General features: G+C 42.2%; 1 protein-coding gene across 10 annotated transcripts in view; it reads right to left on the bottom strand.

Moving 5' to 3' along the window:
• The window catches only part of GATAD1 (GATA zinc finger domain containing 1), a 50,853-nt gene extending 28,143 nt beyond the window's left edge, over positions 1–22,710 (bottom strand). Inside the window, exons 1-8 of one of the 10 annotated variants that reach the window (XR_008625902.2) lie at positions 19,613–22,710; positions 18,714–18,839; positions 16,842–16,901; positions 12,917–13,100; positions 10,017–11,230; positions 6,214–6,305; positions 4,594–4,666; positions 2,434–2,521 (exon numbers count right to left, since the gene is read on the bottom strand). Coding sequence is in view for 1 of the 10 variants with exons in the window: in XM_034964448.3 (XP_034820339.1) it covers positions 11,040–11,230; positions 12,917–13,100; positions 16,842–16,901; positions 18,714–18,839; positions 19,613–19,861 (810 nt within the window). In the remaining 9 variants the exon portion in view is untranslated. Of the gene's footprint in view, positions 1–2,433; positions 4,667–6,213; positions 6,306–8,778; positions 11,231–12,916; positions 13,101–16,841; positions 16,902–18,713; positions 18,840–19,612 lie in introns of those variants that run through there. The other 9 variants (XR_008625901.2, XR_008625904.2, XR_010112626.1 and 6 more) reach the window with 9 other exon arrangements.
• Between the last annotated feature and the right edge of the window lie 550 nt (positions 22,711–23,260).

The following is a 23,260-nucleotide window of genomic DNA, read 5'->3' as shown; positions in this document are numbered from 1 at the left end:
CAACTTGATCAGTCCAAAGTGGCTGCCAGTTTGAAAATCTCAGAAAGGTACCATATGTACTAAGAGAAGCCCTGACATGAGGGCCTAAGCCAAAAGTTGGCCCACACCCTTCCTCTTCCAAATTTAGGATGGGCACTGTAAGGATAAATATGAATTTAAAATAATAAGTTTAATTCCACCTGTTGAAAATGAGGCAAGAAATTTTCCTCCCCTCCCTCTATGTCAGGTTATTACTTGAGAAAACTTGTATGCACTTTCTCAGTCTCTTTGAAATACATATATGTATATAATTTTTTTTTTTATTTTGAGACGGAGTTTTGTTCTTGTTTCCAGGCTGGAGTGCAATGGTGCAATCTCGGCTCAACCTCCGCCTCCGGGTTCAAGTGATTCTCCTGCCTCAACCTCCCTGGTAGCTAGGATTACAGGCATGTGTCACCATGCCTGGCTAATTTTTTTGTATTTTTAGTAGAGACGGGTTTCATCATGTTGGCCAGGCTGGTTTCGAACTCCTGACCTCAGGTGATCCACCTGCCTTGGCCTCCCAAAGTGCTGGGATTAAAAGCATGAGCCATCATGCCCAGCCTGAAATATATATACAGATATATATATTTAAAAACTGAATCAGCCTTTTGTCAGCTGTATGACCTAGGAATGTCTTTCTCAAGGATCTGGGAAATGTAAACATTACCAGATAGCATACCTATCTTCCAGTTTCTGTGGGAGGGTAACAGCCTAATCTTAATGAGTACCTTGCATCAAGCTATAAAAGTAACTCCTGTTTCCACACTCCCCCACCCCCTAAAAGTTGATATCTTAGATAACACAAGTGGTCACATCAATTATCAGGTAAAGTTAGGATGAACTGTGTGACCAGTGGTGCTGTCAAGTTCTCTTAGTTGAGGACTATTTATCTCGAAAACATACATGTAATGGGCTGTACCTGCTTGGCTGTACAAAATGGTGAAATTTCCTTCTGTCTTTGTGATCTCTTAGCAAAGTGCCTGTGATGTGCATCACATTCTCATTTAATTTTTATTCAATAATAAAGCTTATCTTTCTCTACTGCCTTCATGGAGAGGATTTCTGGGTTGAGAGAAGATTTTGTTTTTTAAATTATATTTCCCCAACAGCACCTTCACCCTTTATTCTAAAACTGCTGGCTGGGTGTGGTGGCTTATGCCTGTAATCACAACCCTTTGGGAGGCCAAGGTGGGAGGACTGCTTGAGGCCAGGAGTTTGAGAACTAGCCTAAGCAATATAGTGAGACCCCATTTCTTAAAAAAAAAATAGCTGGGCATGGTAGTGCACAACTGTGGTCCCAGCTACTCAGGAGGCTGAGGTAGGAGGATCACTTGAGCCTGGGAGGTGGAGGCTGCAGTGAGCAGTGATCACAACAGTGCACTCCAGCCCGGGTGACAGTGCAAGAACCTGTTTCAAAAAAAAAATAAAATTGCTGTCTTTTTCACTCACACCTTCACTATTCATGGAGAGAAGTGTGTAAGGTATAACAGTCTTTTTGTAATAAACCTCCCCACTTCCACTCTTCTGCTAACCAGAAGTAGAGATGATGTTATGAGAAGTTGAGGTTAAGGTTGTAGCTTTTCTTTTTTCTTTTTTTTGAGACCGAGTCTCACTCTGTCGGCCCAGACTGGAGTACAATGGTGCGATCTTGGCTCACTGCAACCTCCCCGCTGCCCAGGTTCAAGTGATTCTCCTGCCTCAGCCTCCTGAGTAACTGGGATTACAGGGATGTGCCACCACGCCGGGCTAATTTTTGTATTTTTAGTAGAGACGAGGTTTCACCATGTTGACCAGGCTGGTCTTGAACTCCAGGCCTCAGGTGATCTGCCCACCTCGGCTTCCCAAGGTGGGGGATTACAGGCATGAGCCACCATGCCTGGCAGATTGTAGCTTTTTTGTTTACAGTTTGGTAATTACTTCATGCCAGTCTGTCATGTTTAATAAACAACACAGGTTAGTGATTGCTTTTTTTCTTTTTCTTTTGAGATGGAGTTTCCCTCTTGTCACCCAGGCTAGAGTGCAATGGCATGATCTTGGCTCACTGCAACCTCCACCTCCCAGATTCAAGTAATTCTCCTGCCTCAGCCTCCGGAGTAGCTGGGATTACAGGCAGCGGCCACCACAGCCAGCTAATTTTTGTATTTTTAGTAGAGATGGGGTTTCACCATGTTGGCCAGGCTGGTCTCAAACTCCTGACCTCAGGTGATCCACCCGCCTCGGCCTCCCAAAGTGCCAGGATTACAGGCATGAGCCACTGCACCCAGCCAATTGCCTCTTCTTCAACAGAAAAGAAAGAAAATGAAACTATGTAAGTTCAGCTATGTGCAGGGATGCTTTAGAAATAACATTTAGATTTTTAATTTGTATTAGATTCTTTGGACTGAGTACTGTATTTCTCACAGTAGCATTTACCCAATTTCTTTCGGATCCTACGTATGGCAGTTCAGCAGTGACATTTCCATGGTATTTTCTTAACTTCTTTAGGCCTCATTTTTCCTATCTGTAGAATGAGGGAGTTAGATTAGATGGTCTCTAAATCCGTACGTCTACAAAGAATATGAATCTTTGAAAAATTGTTTTCTTTATCTGGATCACAAGCCACTATCAATCTATGAGAATCTGCACTGGAGTTGAAGAAACAAGCTTTATTCACAAAATCAAATTTTATTTGCCTAGAAATGTTCGGCTTACAAAACCTGAAATGAACTCTTTGGAAGCTCCTCTATGGCATTATTCTGATGCTCAGGGCATCAACATGCTGGGACACTCCCTTGCCTAACCTCTGTGCCCAGGGGCCCTGCCTGAGGACGCTGGCAGGATTCTCTAGCTTGCTCTGAAAAACGATGCCTTTGCTGAAGCCACTCTTCTGGTTGTCCTTTTATGGCCTGTCCCCATTTCAGTGATTCCCCTGCAAGCTGAAGCATGCAGCAGTTAGACCAGTTTTTCCATTCTTAATGCCCAAGGCCCTTTCCTAGGCTTTCATAATGCAAGACACAAGGACAGATGATTATTATTTCTAGGCTTCGGATATTTGTGCAGAGGACTAGAGTTGAGAAAGGGAGCCTTGACTGTGGTAGGCCTGAATGTGTTCTAAGTTTGCACATGACCTCAGAGTGAGCACTGAGGCTGGCCCACAGGCCAGAAACCCACAAAAACATGGCTGCCCATCTTGCCCACCTGCCTAACAGTTTGTCCCATAAAAGCATTAAATTAGGAGACAGAAATCAACTAGGTGCAGAGTTTTGTTACTGCATTGCACGTCTCCTGAGTTCTCAAATCCGTATTTTCAATTATCTAATGGATATTCAAGTCCAGGAGATGGCTCACAGTCCTCACATTACAAAACAGAACACACACCTCACATCACCTGCAAATCTCCACCTAGCCTTGTTTACTAACTGGGAGATTTTTAAATTATAAGAATCAAGTAGGATCTTTGCCCACGTATTTTTTAAGAGTTTTTCACCTACCAAAAAGTTGTACTCAACGTCTTCCTTAATTCATCCTCCTCACTCAGTCTCTATTTACAACTGGTTATTAAATTCTGTTGACTTTATCTCCTATATATCTATTTTTTAAAGATTATGGTAAAATATGCATAACAAAACTTACAATTTTAACCTTTTTTTTGAGACTAAGTCTCGCTCTGTCACCCAGGCTGGAGTGCAGTGGCGCAATCTCAACTCACTGCAACCTCTGCCTCCTGGGTTCAAGCAATTCCTAGGCCTCATCCTCCCAGCAGCTGGGACTACAGGCACCCACCACCACACTCGACTAATTTTTGTATTTTTAATAGAGATGGGGTTTCGCCATGTTGGCCAGGCTGGTCCTTAACTCTTGACCTCAACTGATCTGCCTGCCTTGGCCTCCCAAAGTGCTGAAATTACAGGCACAAGCCACCGCACCCAGGCATCAACCTTTTTTTTTTTTTTTTTTGAGACGGAATCTGGCTCTGTTGCCCAGGCTGGAGTGCAGTGGCACGATCTCAGCTCACTGCAAGCTCCGACTCCCAGGTCACACCATTCTCCTGCCTCAGCCTCCCGAGTAGCTGGGACTACAGGTGCCTGCCACCATGCCCGGCTAATTTTTTTTTTATTTATTTTTATTTTTTAGTAGAGACAGGGTTTCACCATGTTAGCCAGAATGGTCTCAATCTCCTGACCTCATGATCCGCCTGTCTTGGCCTCCCAAAGTTCTGGGATTTACAGCCATAAGCCACTGCGCCAGCCCAGTATTAACCATTTTTAAGTGTACAATTTAGTGTCATTAAGTACATTCATCATGTTGACTACTGTCGCTACCCATTTCCAGAATTTTTTCAAAATCACTCCAAACCGAAAATTTGTACCCACAATACCCCTCTTCCCACAACCCTGGTAACCTCTAATGTTCTGTCTCTATGACATAATTTGCCTATTCTAGGTAACTAACTCATATAAGTGGAATTATACAATATTTGTCCTTTTAAGTTTGGCTTATTTCCATTAACATGTTTTCAAGGTTCATCATTATAGCATGTATCAGAATTTCATTCCTTCTATGGCTGAATAATATCCCACTGCACGACCTCACCACGTTTTGATCATCCATTCGTCTGCTGATGGGTCCTTGTGTTGTTTCTGTCTATCTCTGTCAGCTCGGGCTGCTGCAACAAAATACCGTAGCCTGAGTGGTTTAAACAACACACATTTATTTCTCACAGTTCTGGATGCTGAGAACCCAAGACCAAGGTGCTAGCAGATTTGGGTTCTGGTGAGAGCTCTCTTCCTGGCTGTGGCCACTTTCTGGCTGTCTTCTTACATAGTGAGGAGAGAAAGGAAGGCTTTGGTCTGTTCTCCTCTTCCTAAAAGGACACTAATTCCACTACGGGGGCTCCACCCTCATGACATCGTAGAAATCTGATTACCTCCCAAAGGCCCTACTCCCCTAATACCATTGCCTTGGGGGCCAGGGCTTTAACATATGAACTTGGGGCATGGGGATCAGGGACACATTCAGCCTGTAACACCATTTAGATTACCATCTTTGGACCTAAATATCTATTTTAAAGTTGTATTTTTTTCCTGACTACGTAAGTAGTGGATGCTAGTAATACAAACTTCAAAATTTTTAAAAGCATAAAGAATATTAAAATGACTGTAATTCCAACTATGCTTGTTATTTTGTTTGTTCCAGTTTTCTTTATATGCATATATATGCATGTGTATATGTGTGTGTTTTTGTTTTTTTTTTTTACAAAATCAGAATCATTATGTAGTTGTGTCCAGGTTTTACACTAAACATTTTATAAACTTTTTTTTGCGTTATTAAAAATTATTTGTAAATGGTATTTCTGATGACTGCATAAAATTCTATTAGAAAAATATCAAAATTCATTTTCTTATTGTTGGACCTTTAGATTGTTTCTGGTTTTTCACAACTTTAAATACTGTTAACAACTTCTTTTTATACCCATTTTTTGGTCCACATTTTAAATCCTCTTAGCATGGATTCTTAGAAATGAAATTACTGGATCAAGAAGTACTTTTAATACTTTTAAGATTATAGATACATATTGCTATTCTAAAAAGCTATGTTAATTTACATCGGCCACCAGCTGGATAGGGTGTCCCTCTGTGCCTCTGAGGTGGTCCCTAGTGGTCTCTGCCCTTGGAATTCACGCCCTTGTGTGGTCCTGTGTTCACACTGTACCAGAGTTGGTCTGTGTGACCCAACAGCATATGGCAGAAGTGCTGGTATGTCCCTTCTTTCAGATTAGGTTATAGAAAAGATGGTGGCTTCCATCTTGGGTGCAACTGCCCTTGCGTCTTTCTGTCATGGACCATTTGCTGTGAGCAAACCTGTGGAGGCCCACAGAGAGGAATGGAAGCTTCCTGCCAACAGCCACATGAGGGAGCTGTTTCTCCCATTTTATTCTTTGCTTTTCAATTTAGTATATAAACTTTAAAAATAATCCAATCTATCTTTCCCTATGTGATCTCTTTCATTACTTTTTGATTTAAAAAATGTATCAAAGTACTACATATTCATAGCAAAAAGATGGCCAAATAATTCTAAACAGTTTATAATGAGAAACAGTAGTTCCTTGCCTTCTCTTTCAGAGTCTCAGCAACTGTTATCAGCCAGAATTCGATCAGAGAAACAGAACCACTAGGAGCGATATAGAAAAGGAATCTATAAAGGAAACTTTACCTTACACAATTGTGGGAGCTTGCTGAACACTCTGTGTGAGGCTGTTGCTTCTGTGTTTGGTGTTGGGGCCTTAAGTCAGCAGCGCAGGCAGTCTGGAAGGGAAGACAGATTTCAAGTGGAGGACAGGAAAGAAAAACTTGAACCTACATCAGTCTCTTACCCTCGCCAAACCTCCAATTCAGATGATACAGGCACCCTGCAGAAGAAGCTGGTGACCTTTACCACAGAGCTAAGCATGCGCCTGGCCCAGGAGTGGCTGAAGCTGAAGGAAGTCACTCCCAAGTTCTTTCCTAGAATCATGATGTGAAATCACTGACTTTATTTTCTCAGCTGGTCATTCATTCCCTTTCAAGGGTTTAAGAACTACTATTTATAAAATATTCTAGATATGTATAGACTAAAAGCCAGCGGTTGTTCACCACCAGTTGGGCAGTATGCAAACAAACGTGTGTGTGTGTGTGTGTGTGTGTGCTTATTGTAAAAAATTTGGAAAATACTGCTTGTTAGAGAAAATTTGGAAAATACTTCGAAGTATAAAGCTGAAAAAAGTAGCTGCAGAAAACCTCTGTTGACATGTTAAAATTCTGGAGGAATTTCCGTCTTTTTTTTTTTTTTTTTTTTGAGAGAAGGTCTCACTTCTATCACCCAGGCTGGAGTGGTGGCACAATCATGGGTCACTGCAGCTCAAGTGATCCTCCACCTCAGCCTCTTAAAGTGCTGGGATTATAGGCATGAGCTACTGTGCCTGGGCTCCTTCCATCTTTTATAAAAGATGCTTCTTGTTTGCAGAATTGCTATCATACAGTTCTACATTCTGCTTTTTTCTCTTATTTATTGTGAACCTTTCCACTACTACAAGCAATCTTCCTTGTGGGTCACCATTAAGAGGTGCTTAAATAAATTACTGTGCATTTGTGCATCTGACCCAATAATTAATGGCCCACCTCTTGTGGGTCATTTGGGTTCCTTCTCTTGGCACAGACCTTCTCCTGGCTTATATTTCTTGGGTGTAGGAGGTATACCCTCCTACCAAAGGTATGGCTCACGCACCTGGTATGAAGTAAACAGCACAGTTCTTCAAACATGCCCAGGGCAGCCAGACAAAATCCACAAAAATGCCTCTCCCTTTTCTGGGCATGACAGAAACTTCATTCTAAGCGTGTGCAATGTTTATATGTAGACACAACACACATGCATGTGTATAAAGCAAATAAATACATTTCCCTCTATTGTTCATTTGATTTCACCTACTTACGGCTGAAGTGGAAAACTTATTAGGCCTGGAAAAGCCTTTCACAGCCAGGAACTGGAATGGTTTGGGATAATTTCCTTCAAATACTCATATTAAGCTTTATTTGTGTTAAGAGAACTATTTAAAACTCATCTTAAAAACATCTTGTTTAAAACAATCTTAAAAACAATCTAATACTAACCCAGAATGTAACAATCTAAATTTTACTTGACTATTCACAATAGAATTTAAAAGTTTTAGCCAAAGTTAATATGAATTAATAACTAAAATATCAACAAGCATTTTAGTTAACAGTATCTAACTCAGACCCTACAATCAGCATCTCCCATAAGCAAGAACCTGGGTTAGGTTATGTGGAAGTTACAAAGATGAGTAAATAAAACACAGCATCCCTGTCATCCCAGGAACAAAGGGATAGGAGTGAGGATGATGGAAGTAGAAACTTAAATGTGATGACAATAGGATAGACATTGATTCCAAAAAGGCATGGGAATCTGGAAAGTTCTCAAAGAAAGAATCCGAAGGTGTTAAGAAAGGCCTTTGGAAGGTAGAATTGGAGAGAACAGTATGAACAAGGACTCAGAGCCAGAAAAATTGGGCGGGCATACAGGGGAAAGATTTTAGTGGTAATGAGGAGACAAGGCTGGGAACACAGACCAGGGCCATATCAGGTCCGGCCTCAGCAGGAGAAATATAAGCAATGGGAACCATCACACTGGGTGAAATTCAATCTTTATTTTAAAAGATGGTACACAACCATCTGCCAATTTATAAACAGATGATCAATTTATAGATTTTTAAAAGTCTACATTTTAATAAATGTTTTATATTGTGTTCATTTTATTAGCCATTTTTTGATTTTCCTAAAATCTATTACTTATTAATGATGAATCTACTCCAAAATCTTTTTTTTTTTTTGGAGATGGAGTCATGCCCTGTCACCCAGACTGGAGTGCAGTGGCGCGATCTCGGCTCACTGCAGTCTCTGCCTCCTGAGTTCCAGCGATTCTCCTGCCTCAGCCTCCCGAGTAGACTAGCTGGGATTTTAGGCGCACGCCACCACGCCCCGCTAATTTTTGTATTTTTAGTAGAGACGGGGTTTCATGATGTTGACCAGGCTGGTCTCGAATTCCTGACCTCAGGTGATCCGCCTGCCTCAGCCTTCCAAAGTGCTGGGATTACAGGCGTGAGCCACTGTGCCCGGCCTCTATTCCAAATTCTAAGTACGATACTGTTTTGGTTTTAAATACCATTTTTGGTTAAAGAGCCCCATTTAAATTGTTTAAATGAAATAAATACATCCAAAGTAAATGCACTGTGAAAAATATATTTTAATCCAAAAGTTTTGAATATTGGCACTTAGTTATTTACAATCAATTTTACTATACCCTTTGTGAATAAAGAGATAATTATGTACGTGTAGCTACCTATAGTTGTTTCTTTCCAACTCAAACACCATAACTATGTGGAAAAAGGGTAAGAGTTAAAGCTGCTGCAGCTCAAAATCATTACAATCAACTTAGATTCTGCAAATTTTCCCAGGGTTGAAAAATGCTGGTTAAATCAGGACAAAAGAGGAGGCAAGTGAGTACACCCCACTCCTCTCCCATTTTACGTGTTGCTCCCTTACTTAACCGGCAAAGACCTGCACCTGAATTCTAGACAATTTCATATACAACAGGCCTCTTATTATGGGTCCATAGCAGATGGTTTAGGGTAGATGTTTTAAAGATATCAATGCTAATGGCCTACCAATGACTTTCATGACCTCCCAATATTCGTTTTAATGGTAGTCAAGAGACTATCAAGCAGGAAGCCTGATCTCAACATGTTTCCTCTGTGGCTTTGGTGAAGCTATCTGCAGTATAAAATCTTATGGTTTGATCGAAGTCTCATTTTTGACTAGAAACAGTAAAGAGCAGCTTTATTAAGATCAATGGAATGGTTCTGAATGCCTGTTTGCTACAGAAGGATTAAATTAAAGTTTTTTCTTTTTTTTCTTTTTTGAGACAGTCTTGCTCTATCACCCAGGCTGGAGTGCAGTGGCACGATCTCGGCTTACTACAATCTCCACCTCCCGAGTTCAAGCAATTCTCCTGCCTCAGCCTCCCGAGTAGCTGGGATTACAGGCATGCACCATAACACCCAACTAATTTTTGTATATTTAGTAGAGACAGGGTTTCATCATGTTGGCCAGGCTGGTCCTGAACTCCTGACCTCAAGTGATCCATCCACTCAGGCCTCCCAAAGTGCCGGGATTACAGGCGTGAGCCACCGCACCTGGCCTAGATGAAAGTTTTTAAAAGCCTGGGCTAATAAAATCATCCACCAATCATTTTTCTTATGGTTAAAGCAGCCAAAAAGCTGTCACAGCATTTTTGAGATGAGAACATAAGGCTTGTGTGGCTTTATGATAGATGCTGTTAGTCATTTTATTTGATTAAGCCCTTGATCAGTCATCTATACCTTAATTAATATTTTGTTCTTATAGAAAAATACAATCCATTTTATGAGTTTCTAGAAATAAATAACGGAGAAAAATAGATACTACCTGTTCCTAATGGTCTCTCTGGAAATTACAGCTTTTGCCTAGGAAGATACACATATAGAATATAATTTAAGTTCAAAATATATTTCATTATATTCTATTCCTTTTAATTTTTTGTTTGTTTTTTTGAGACGGAGTCTTGCTCTGTCCACCCAGGCTGGAGTGCAGTGGCACGATCTCTGCTCACTGCAACCTCCGCCTCCTGGGTTCAACCAATTCTCCTGCCTCAGCCTCCCGAGTAGCTGGGACTACAGGTGTGCGCCACCACGCCTGGCTAATTTTTGTATTTTTAGTAGAGACAGGGTTTCACCATGCTGGCCAGGCTGGTCTCGAACTCCCAACCTCAGGCGATCCATCTGCCTCAGCCTCCCAAAGTGCTGGGATTAAAGGCGTGAGCCACTGTGCCCAGCCTTTTTTTTTTTTTTTTCCGAGACAAGAGTCTCACTCTGTTGCCCAGGCTGGAGCACAGTGGTGCAATCTTGGCTCACTACAACCTCCACCTCCTGGGTTTAGGCGATTCTCCTGCCTCAGCCTCCCAAATAGCTGGGATTACAGGGACATGCCACCACACCTGGCTAATTTTTGTATTTTTAGTAGCGACGGGGTTTCACCATGTTGGCCAGGCTGGTCTCGAACTCCTGACCTCAGGCGATCCACTTCCCGACCTCAGGTGATCCGCCTGCCTCGGCCTCCAAAAGTGCTGCAATTACAGGCATAAGCCACTGCGCCTGGCCCTATCCCTTTTAATTTTCTAAGTGACCAGTAATAAACAATGATTTGTTTATTACTAGGTAGTAGGAAAAAAACTTTTTAGTCACTTTTCCAGCTAAGAATTTCATTTAAAGATACCTATGACATATCTTGTGGTACTAAGAATATTAGAGAACTGGAAATTCAGTTTTTTTGTGGTTTTTTAAGAAAGAGAATCTGACTCCATTGCCCAGCTTGGAGAGCAGTGGTGCAACAGCTGGGGCTACAGGTGTGAGCCACCACACCAGGCCTGGAAACCCAGTTTTAATTTGTGAACTACAAATGGTTGGCAACTGTTTCCTTAATTGTTATTGCAGGAGTAGGCCCAACATGAGTCCATATGTAGCCCTTCTCTGGTCTGGTGGGAACTGTGGGAAATGGTGATGACCGTGACTTGAAATACTCAGAAGGTGCATGACAAACAAATTCCAAGTATTCCATCTTCCTTGGAAGATCTTCCTCTGGCCCTGGAAGGCAGCCAAGGGAAAGGTTAAATACATTTTTGACCATATATATCATTTTCATAAGATGTTAAAATTTCTAGACACTGGGAGAGACCACTCTGGGAGCAACCTGGCATTAGCCCTTGAAACATGCATTACTTTGAAATTATTCTTAATCATTTTTTCTTCTTTAACGGCTTAAAGAATATGGCATTCTCCCAAAAACAGTGATTGAACACTTGCATCATGTTTATTTTGTACCCACACTGCTCTAAGTTTACATATATCAATACCTTCATTCCTCACATCAACCTTCTGAGGTAGGCACTATTATTATTCCCATTTTACATATGAGGAAAGTGAGGCAAGAGAGACTAAGAAACTTGCCAAAGTCACATGGCCGGTAAATGGCAGGCTGTGAACCTAGACAGTCCGGCTCCAGAACTGGTGTTCTGACCTCATGCCGTGCTGCCTCGCTGTAGGACAAGGATGCATATCAGAATCTGGGGATTAGAAAGAGGAGCCAGTAGAGGAATCCCGAAGGTGATTCTGATACATCATTGCCTCTGCTGAGATCCTGATCCATAGATAAGGTAAATAAAAATTCTATGTACTTATAAGCAGAAGGCTAGAATTGTTTCGTAATGTACCAAACTTGACATATAGGTGAGAATAACAGTGGTATATTATTTGTCCCTGGAGTTCTCTCCAAAAACACACTTATGCTTGTTCTCAGGATGCAAAAGTAATGATGCATGCTCACTGCAGAAAGATTAAAAAGTCTGAAGTAACTGTAAAAATCTGAAAACTTTAAAAATTGTATTAATCAGTAAATTCTTGTGAGTCTATCTCAAAACTGTTTTGGCAGCTTTGAAATTAACAAAAGCACAGCAGCTGCCATTTCAACTATCAGCCTTTATACTATAAAGGCCTAAGATGACATGTGTAGCATGCAAAGGCACACATATTGAGAATTTGCAAGTATGGGATAACTGGGATAGTTCTTTCCTAAATTATTTTTGAATAGGTTTGTATAAATAAGTAACCTAAATAACCTAGTTCCTGAGCAATAAATTCTTGTAGTACAGTTTAACCCTGGGTCACTCCAAAAAAATCTTATCCATATCACTTCTTAGTAGATGCACATTGCTCTAACTCAAAATAACTGATAGCACTCACACTCCAGCTACATAAAATGCCTCATATTTTCTATAAAGCTCTCTAATTTTTTTGTACTTAATAATACTCATGCTTTTTTTGTTATGGACTGAATTGCATCCCCCCCGCCACCCTCCAAATTTATATGTTGAAGCCCTAATCTCCAATGTGATGGTACTTGGAGATGAGACCTTTAGGGAGGCAATTAAGGTTAAATGAACCCATAAGGGTGGGGCCCTCGTCTGACAGAAATGGTGTCTTTATAAGAAGAGACACCAAAGAGCTCTCACTCCATGAAAGGCCATGTGAGGACACAGCAAGAAGGTGACCATCTATATGCCAGGAAGAAAAGCCTCCCCAGAAATCCGTGTTGCCAGCACCTTGATGTTGGACTTCAGCCTCCACAACTGTGAGAAAGTGACTTTCTGTTGTTTAAGCCACTCAGTCTGTGATATTTTGTCCTGACAGCCCAAGCTGACTAACACACTCTTTTACATAATATTGGAGAGTTAACTAAGTTAAAAAAAAACCTGTGCCATTTGTCAAACTTACCTATGATATAGGAGGCGGGATCAAATTGGTCTCTGGGGCTAGAGAGGGTAGGAATGAGCCACGTCAGTGCTGCACTCTTCTCGCAATACTGGTCCTGGATAAAACCTCTGATTTGAGCGTAGTAGGGCTTTCCATCTTGTTCATCAATCACAGAAACAACATCACCAATTTGGTAATATACTCCCTGGGGGAAACAGAAGATAATCCCACATTGAAAATAAAAATAGAACATCACAGCTATGAATGAACCTTAATAGGTAAGCAAGTTTTCAAAGCGGTCAGTAAAAGGTGTTCGAGATAGTCTAATGTATCAGTGTTTATATGTTTGGTGCCAATTCTAAAGTTGTTTCACTTTTGAATGAAAATTATACATACACATACGAGGGTGCATATATGACAGTTTACATCTGGAGAAAACATTTGTTCATAAAGTATTTTGATTTTATATTGCCGTAATACCATCCCCACTTTTTAAAAAATAGACTTTATTTTTTACAGAGGTTTTAGGTTTACAGCAAAATTGAGCAGAAGTAGAGAGATTTCCCATATACTTCCTGCCCCGACACATGCACATCCTCCCCTATTATCAATAACCCCTCCCACCACTAGAGTGGTACACTTGTTACACGGATGAACGTACACTGACATAGCATCATCAAAGACCAGAGTTCACATTAGGGTTCACTCTTGGTGCTGTGTATTCTGTGGGGTTGGGCAAATGTATAATGACATGTACCCACCATTATAGTATCATACAAAGAGAGTATTAATAGTTTCACCGCCCTAAAAATCCTCTGTGCTCCGTACTATCCCTACTTTGTTAGCCATAGTCATGAAGCAGTAGTAAGGTTAAACGGCTTGCTGAAAGCCATAGAGACTGCAGCCAAAGCTCCTACATCAGCTCAGCAGTCTTTCTCTGTACTGTCTTGAAAATCATGCTGATTTGGTAAGAATGCATTCTACATGCCACCCTCCCCAACCATCCACTCAAAGAAAACAGATACCATGAATTCAAACCAAAACAAATTCAAACCAAAAATAATCTTTGGATTATAGTCTTCAGGATATGTTTACCTCAACCTACTGTACATCTCCTAGACTCACTGCTGCCTTTCTCTTCCACTCCCAGTTGAGTTTTATATCCTTCCACAACAGGACTACTAGTATTTCTGGCATTCAAGGCTTTATGTCTCATTCATTTCTGTTCCACTTTATACCCAACTAACTAATGTGTACATGTCCTGTGTTAAATCCTCCCTATGACTCTGGTATCCATCCTATGTCCTCTTCCCTGGGTCTTGAGCTGGAAATAATCTCTCCTCTGAACACCCATAATGGTTGATCCAAATCTTTATGACATCCAGCTCCTCCTTAAGTGGGTATAGTTCTTGGTAAGATATACTGTCCTTGACTACGGGAACAGTGTAATTCATTGCTGCTTCCCTTGAAACAGGGACTTGGCAGCAGGTAAAGCTGTAGGAATGTGTACCTCAACCATAAAAACACTTTTGAGGAAATACTTCCAGTAACTGAACTGTAACATAGCACCTGATAGGCCAGGAGTTTTTTCCTGGCGGACCCTTTATCCAAGTGTCTGAGGGTGGCTGTTTCATCTGGGTCACTATGGATGGGTCTGGTCTTTGCAGGCCACAGTCTGCTACTTGCTAGTTCCTACCCATCAATAGCTGGTCCTTCCTCCCAGCCATCAGTCCAAAGTTATTTATCATATAAATAGTTTGCATTTATGGTTTGTTTGTCCACATGTATAATCAATATTCCCAAATTCTAAATGAGAATACTTGCTTATCATAGGCTTATTATGCATAACACAGCATATTCAAATGTATGCTGAATGACTATGAATCCAAAACATCTGCTTTCATAGTGTGAAGGCAGAAATGCAAAGTAAAAACAATGTCTTAGTGAAAGATTCCAGTGGTAGGCAGTGCCTGGCACATAGTAGGTATTTATTAATATGTGCTGTGTTGTGTACACATATATAACACCAAACAGGACTAAGTCACTGATCTGAGTAGTCTCCTCATTTGCTGAGAGGATTCAAGGTTTCTGGTAGAGAAAAGGGGTCCACACGAGAACAGCACTAGTTTAGGCATCACCAGATCTGAGTTCATGGAATTGTTCTGCCACTGCCATGCTCCAGGGAGGCCACTCAGCCATTCTGGGTCTTGGGTGGTCACACTCTTGGCCGTGATCCCCAGTGGCTCCCACTCAGGCTCCTCTTGCATGCCTGATCTGGGCTCTAGCTCAGTGGCTGGCAGTGACCTCTTGAACTTGCCACCATGGTGCTGCCTGCCAGTGGCACTGCTGTGATAGCCACTACAATACTGGGCATTTGCAACATTACTTGACTACTTTGTTGCATTATTGTCCTTATCATTTAATAAACATGGGTGGCAGACAACAATACGAAAGTACAGACAGTCACAATAACAGGTCCCACACACCTTTCCATGGAGACACACATGGAAATTATTAGTACACTAAACCCGTAGCTCAACAAGTTGCTTCTGGCCTTAATCTGTAAACTGTGAAGGTAATGCACAAATACGAAGATGTGATAACTCCTACTATTCATTGAGTGCTTACTCTGCTAAGTGCTTAACACATATGATTTCATTTGACCCACTGAGGTAGTAACTATTTACAATTCCTATTTTACAGATGAGACATTAGAGAGGTTGGTCCTCGTCACATAGCCGGTCACTTGCTAAAGCTGTAGAGCCAGGAACTATGCTCTAGGCTTAAGCTCTGGCATGAGACTGCCTCACTCCATGACTTGTTGGCTATGTGATCTTGGACAAGTTAATTAACCTTGCTGTGCCTCAATGTTCTCATCTAGAAAATGGGGATAGTAGTATCCACCTCATAGAGTGAACTGAATGAAATAAAGCATGCAAAATGCTCAGCCACTGATACACAGCAACTGTTTGCTAAACTTTAGATATTTTATTAACAATGTATTAAATGTTGGAAAAATAAGAGAGATGTTTGCCTGTGTACAGACTTTTTTTTGTTGTTGGTTTTTCCCAGCCCTGCTGAGGAATGCCAGTGTATCCCTGTGGGGAGGAACAGACTTCGACTATATAGATTGTGGGCTTAAAAAAAAGTATACTTAAGGGCATAATCACTTGAGTTTCTCAGTCCACCTGGGTCAAGTATAAAGTACTAACTCACACCACTGTCCCCTAAATGACAGTTCAGATCCCGAAACACCAAATAGCCTTCAATGGTTGCTGCCTGTGCTGTGCCAGGCCTGCCGAGCCTTGGGGGTCTATGTTCTAATTCCTTTCCTAAGACTTCTGGTTTAAACATAACAATCTGTCACTTCTCTCACTGAGGTATCAGATGTCCATGGACTTTGGCCCTAGGAAACCTGACCTCCTCATTCTTTTATCAAAACATCTTGGAATTCCTCTCACTATGAATTTCTAGTAGGTGTTAATCCTCACTACTGCCCTTACTCAGCTCAACTCCACTTAAAGGCATTTTAGAATCTCTGGGCCTACTCTACCCATTTGACACCACAGTCGACAACCTCTACTAGTCCAAATCCTGTCTCTGTCCTTCTCATTTTTCAATGCCATTGCACTAACGGCTCAGTCTTCCATGGCTCCACACTATACAATCAGCATTTTAAGAATAATTCCTACAATCTACACTAAAAAAAAATACTTAAGATCCTCACATCATGTGTCAGTAGGCACTTTCTCCTCCCACTTTAGCTCTAGATGAGATGTTTTAATAACAGCCACTTATGGGGGAAAACAGCTAAGAAGGGAACAAAAAGTATAATCACACCTTATACAAATAAAGAGTAGCAGAGACCTTTAGACTAATCCAACATTTTAGTGGCACATTACCCACTAGGCCCAACTCTTCCTTCAGTAACTCTACAAAAGCTTACCTTGTAGAAGATTGATTCTGCAGTGATTATAGTGGAAACTGACTCAGGAGCTTTGATGGGCTATGAAAATACAAAAAACATTAGCACATTCATAGTATGTATGTGTCTACAGGCATTTTCCCAGCCCTATGAGAGTTCTGCAATTTGAGAAGTACTAAAATGTATTGTTTGGTGACAAGAACTGCAATAAAAAGATAAATGATTTTCTGAATGTTGTGGCAAAGCAGTCTATTTCCACTGCAATTTCTGCTACTATTAGCTTAAAAATTGCTGAGACAAAGGACAACCTTCTGATTATGCTGCTGAGATCTAATGCAAAGTCATCTCAGAGCTTCACTACACATAAACATTCCAGTTATAAAAATGTACCTGCTCTAATAGCCTGAGCATGACAGAATGCAAGTAACAGAAAATGTACAGATGAATACAAAGTGAAAAAGTGTCTCCTCAAAGACATTTCCCAACTCAACTATGGAACTAGCCATAATACTCAACATAGGTTTTCTAGCAAGCTGAAACTAAGGCTTTAGAAACTTTGAGAGTTCTTAGTAATTTGCTACCATCCAACCATTTTTGAGATCTCTACTAAAGCTTCAATACATACTTTTATGCCACAACATAGAAAGTAGGCCTCCCCAGATGTGTCTTGCTTAGTACCACTGAAGAAAGGTTTCAGAGAAACGATAATGAAATAATTGCTGAGAACACGGTATACCATACTTAAAAGGAAAAAAATGTGCATATGTGATACAAATAACATGTTTTGTGTAATCAACAAATGCCTCATTTAACTATAAAAATCTTAAATAAATTAGAAGCAACTACTCTGAATAAGAAAATACTTTGGGGAAGGGAACATCACACACTGGGGCCTGTCGGAGATGGGGGGCAAGGGGAGGGAGAGCATTAGGACAAAAATCTAATGCATGTGGGGCTTAAAACCTAGATGATGGGTTGATAGGTGCAGCAAACCACCATGGCACGTATACCTATGTAACAAACCTGCACATTCTGCACATGTATCCCAGAACTTAAAGTAAAATTTAAAAAAATTCATTAAATTAAATTTAAAAAAAAGAAAATAGTCTGCCATCTGCATAAGTCTACTGCAGGGTCCCTTTGTGTTTTAGAAATAAATATGGCCAACTTCAGAAACGTCTTTACGGGTAAGTGAAACATTCCTGTTCTGAAAGAAAAGAATATCATACTGAGACTTAAAAAAATAGTTCATAATGCACTGTCCACTGTGTTTGAACATTATCCCTTGTTTATAAAAACTGAGAATTTAATTGCAATAAAAATATGCTTTCAACTACTTCCAGCACAGGTCTTTCAACAATCTCTTTTCTTAGAGCAGAAGAGGAGATAAGGCTTAGCAAAATTTTTGACTCATATTCATCAAATACATCATCATCATAAGTCAGTAAGATACATTTTCTGGGGCTTTAATAACAAATAAATATGCAAATGATGAGTTCTAGTGTTAATATTTACTTAGATTTTTAAAGAATGAAAAAAAAAAGTTTTCTTAGTGTACCTGGCCATATCAAGAACCATAATCTCTCCTCTTCCTTTCCATAGAGAACCCCAAAAAATGGGCTCAAGGTTGATGTTTCTTTTAAACCCATATTTTATATTTTCCAGGGGAAAAAATAAAAGCTAAAAAAAAAAAGGAAAGAGTATTATTAACTTTATAAACAGTGAGCCTCCTGCAACAGAGCTCATTCCGTTTTGGGGAATGTGGACCATTCTCCAGAATACTAAGGAAGGGCTACCAAGGGCAGAGTCCAAGTTCAATGGTGAGAAATGAAGGCAGTGGCAGGATACACACAACGTCATTACAGTAAAAGGCACTGTCCACAAATATCTTACATTTTTCAATTTAAATATATGTCTTCTCCCTTTTCCTTTGGTGGAGACTTTCTTTTCAGCAGCCGGAGCAGATTTGTATTTAGTGTTTCTGAGCCGAGCAGACCTCCTGTGAATTTCCTGCTTACTCTGTTACACAAACAAATTAAAGGACAAAAAGAGAAAGAAGTAAAAAGTGCATAAAGGTTGCAATACAATCATCTTACAAGGATCCCAGAGTATGTACTTTATAAGAGCATTTAACAATTAAGATTGCGCTTTTGCTTTTCAAGAGAAGTAATTACAGCAACTAGGCTAAGTAAAACCGGAAGTTCAGCACCCGGAATCTCGGAGCTCGCTGGACAGGCGTCTCCAGAGCCTCCAAAAGGTGTGAGCTGCTTGTAATAGGGCAGGAGGCGGGAGTAGGAGTCAGTCTTGACCAAGACAAACACTATTCATTTGTTGTGTCTACAATAGAGAAAAACACTTAACAACTTTACTCCCTAAGGCCAGAGAACGTAGTAGGTTATGGCGCCCCCTGCAACGGAATACTTAAGCTGCCATTTACAATAATGACATAATAATCTTACTTCATAACCTGATATGACAAAACCTTTAACAAGGAATGAGGTCCAGCGCCTGCATTTGTGGCATGACACTGTAAACGACTGTGTAGACATGTGTATATTGAGATTTTCTTAAGGGCTTTACATCTTGGTTCTTATTGCTTTGAATTTCTTACAATAACAGGTGCTTCGGAATGGGCCAAACGAAAGATCTCAGTAGGAGGTGGGGAGGGGCGTTCCAGCCAGCAGGAGCACGGCGATCCGGGAAGCCCGCGCCCGCCCGCTCCCAGCCAGCCCGTCCCCGCCCGCCTAGCACCTGGTCGGCCTCCGCCGGCGGGAGGGGCCGGAGGAGCTCACCTGCTTGCCGCCCCCGCCCCCGTTGCTCTGCGGAGGGGTGGCGGAGGTGCTGGCGAAGGTCGCCGCGCCGAAGCCGCCGCCGCCGCTGCCCCCAGTCCCTCCAGCCGCCCCCGAGCCTGCGCCCCCGCTGCCCGCGCCGCCCCGGCCAGTGCAATGATGGCAGAGGATCTCCCCCTGCGCTCCCTTCTTCCACATGGAGGACGACGTGGTCTTGCATACGCTGCAGGTGGGCTTCAGGCCCAGCGGCATGGTGGCCGGCTCGGGCGGCCCCCGCGGGCGCAGAGACACGGGAATGGCGGACGGTAGCCCGGCCGCCCCCTGGTCGGCCCGCCACTCCCGGCGATAGGAAGAGCGGTGAGGGCGTCGGCACCGAGCTGCCGGTGAAAGGACCAGGCCGCTGGCGCTGCCCCGTGGAGGCGGGAAGCAGAGCCGGCGGAGGCCAGGATTCCCTGGCCCGAGGCACTGGGAAGCAGGACTGGGAAAGGGATCTGGCCGGGGGGGGGGACGCGGAGACTTCCGGCGGTGAGCTGGCCCCAGGGCCCCGCAGCCCGACCGCCTGACCGGAAGTGCAGCACCCGGAATTACTGGGAGCTTGCTGCAGTTCCGCTTGCTGTCGCCTAGGGGCAGGGTTCTCAAACTTTTTGGTCTCAGGCCTAGAATTTGCCGGGTAAAATACAGGACGCCCAATTAAATGTGACTTTCAGGTAAACGACGAACAATTTTTTTAGCGTGAGTGTATCCCATGCAATAATGGTTTATCCGAGAGGCGTTTAACTGGGGGTCCTGTATTTTTATGTGCTAAATCTGGCAATCCAGGTCTGGCGTGGTGGCTCACGCCTGCAATCCCAGCAGTTTGGGAGACCAAGGCCGGCGGATTACTTGAGCTCAGGAGTTCGAGATCAGCCTGGCCAACGTGGTGAAACCCCTTCTCTACTAAAAATACAAAAATTAGCCGGGCTCAGTGGCGGGCTCTGGGGTAATCCCAGCTACCCTGGAGGCTGCAGCAGAAGAATCTCTTGAGCGCGGGAGGTGGAGGCTGCAGTGAGCCAAGATCGCGCCATTGCACTCCAGCCTGGGGGATAGAGTGAGACTCCGTCTCAAAAAAAAAAAAAAAAAAAAATCTGGCAATCTTACTTAGGAATCCTTTACACTCTTAAAAATTATAATTTGGACATCGCCCTACACCTCCCCCATGTCTGTACTTTTGTTTAGTTGAATTCAGAGCATGCCATTTACGGACATCGACAAAGGGTTCAGAAAATGCCATCCACTGACATCTATGTATTAGAAATTGAAATTGAGACATTTTACAGCCTAAGATGTCAAGCGCACATTCTTCAGCCTTTGGATAATATCGTTGCAAGTCCTGTGGACTCTGAAAAGTATACAGATTAGAGAATGCGGAGAAAATCGAATAGCTGGCTGTTATTCAATTCAAAATTGTTGGAAAACAGTTTTGGCTCTGAGGACCCAGCAGTTGACAAACAGCAGGCCTGGGACAAGAGCAGTATGAGAAGTCAGATCGCCTCTTTTAATGTCACTAGTCAGTACAGGCCTCGCCAGACAAGTCTCTCCTCAGCCTCACTTGGAAGAACATGCCCTCTCTTCATGATCCTGGGTTTCCTAGACTTAGTATCCTTGGAAAGGTCTTGATGAATATATTGTGGTGGGAAGCAGTGGGGAGAAACAAACGCCTATTATGTCACAAAACCACATTTAGTGCTTATAACAACCTTGGAATGAGATATTATCAGATTTTACTGTTAATTGGTGATCAACGGAGGCACTTCTATGTGGACTGGCTGTCATTATAGCTGCTGCCCTTGGCACCAATTTCGAGGAGGGCTTTGGAACAGCCCTCTGGGGTGTGGGTTGTGGCTCAGTCACCTCCCCTCTAAATCTCAGTTTCCTTAACAGTAAAAATAAGTTTCCAGGACTGTTATGGGGATTAGGGCCAACTGTAAAAGTGGCTGAGGAGACTAGGTAAAGAGTGTTGTCTCATTTTAGAACAATGCTGAAGGTGTTTAGAGCCTGCCATCCTAAAATATGCCACTTTGGCATACTGATTCTTCTGAGCCAGAGGCAATGGAGCAAAAACAGATGCAGGGAAGGCTGTCTGACCACCCTCTTTCTGTTTGAAGCGGAACATAAAAGTTCCCTTGTGAAAGGTGCCCTTTCTGTACCAGGAAGAGGAGAATATTATTGCCAGAGGCAGAGTTGCCACTGAGAAGAATCTACAAACAAAACCTTACAAAAATTTGTAACCCATATTTTCCATTAACTTTCTACATACGGTTCTTCGTCACTTTCCCACAATTTGCCAGCCTTAGCCCAAGCCCCTTTGTCTTGTCACATCCCTGCAATTTATTATTTTTTGTTTAAAACGACATATAAGCTTTCGAGCCTAGTAACTTCTATGGGTCTTTATTTTTCTTACAAAGGCTCCTGTGCATGTACAAAAATATTAAAACTTTTATGCCTTTTCCAGTAAATCTGTCTTATGTTAGTTTAATTCCCATGCCCAGCTACAGAACCAAAGAGGTGAGAAGAGGCCAGGCATAGTGGCTCATGCCTGTAATCCCAACACTTTGGGAGGCTGAGGCAGGTGGATCACCTGAGGTCAGGAGTTCAAGACCAGCCTGGCCAACATAGCGAAACCCCATCTCTACTAAAATTACAAAAAATTAGCTGTGTGTAGTGGCAGGCACCTGTAATCCCAGCTACTCGGGAGGCTGAGGCGGGAGAATTGCTTGAACCTGGGAGGCAGAGGTTGCAGCCTGGGCGACAGAGCGAGAGCCTCCATAAAAAAAAAAAAAAAAAGGTGAGGAGGAAGTTTCTCCTCACCTACAGTGTGAGGAAATCTAGGCACTTGATTTCCATGCTCCTGAATGTCTCTCCATTTGGGAACATACACCTCTCCTTGCAACTCATCTGCAAGTGACTCCCTCTCATTCACTGAAAACTTTGGCCCATAACTCACCAGCTTCCTCTCCACTACAAGACACTGCCATGGATCAGGTCAATATCCACATGTACAGTTGTCCCTCAGTATCCATGGAGGATTGATTCCAGGACTCCCGATGATACCAAAATCCACAATCCATAAATGCTCAAGTCCCTTACATAAAATGGCATAGAATTTGCATATAACCTATGCGCACCCTCCTGTGTGCTTTAAATCATCTCTAGATTACTTATACCAAATATGAAATAAATGCTATATAAATAGTTCCTATACTGTATTGGTTTATTAGTATTGTCATATTGTTCATATTTATCTATTTTTGAGAATATTTTCGGTCTGTGGTTGGTTGAGTTTGTGGATGTGGAACCCATGGCTGTGGAGGGCCAACTGAAGCCCAACAGCAGGCTTCTCAACTCCTCCTCATCCCACTCATCTTCATCCTCTGTCCTTGTCAGCTCCCCAGTCCCTGGCTGCTGTATCCTCTAATCTTCTTAGATCATTAGGAAGATTTACATTTTTCTCCTTGCAAGTCCTTTTTTTTTTTTTTTGGAAATCGTGCTTCCTTTTGAGTACTTAATTCACACTGTTTCCTCTCTTGGATGCTACTATGGTAACAGTCAGGTCCTCACCTCTCAAGAACATTGCATCTGACCAGACTGAGAGCCAGCGTGAAAGCCAGCCCG

This window comes from Pan paniscus, chromosome 6 (genome assembly GCF_029289425.2).
Source record: "Pan paniscus chromosome 6, NHGRI_mPanPan1-v2.0_pri, whole genome shotgun sequence".
NCBI classification, from domain to species: domain Eukaryota; kingdom Metazoa; phylum Chordata; class Mammalia; order Primates; family Hominidae; genus Pan; species Pan paniscus.
The sequence above is the reverse complement of the archived record's forward strand: the minus strand, read 5'-3'. Positions and strand labels throughout refer to the sequence as shown.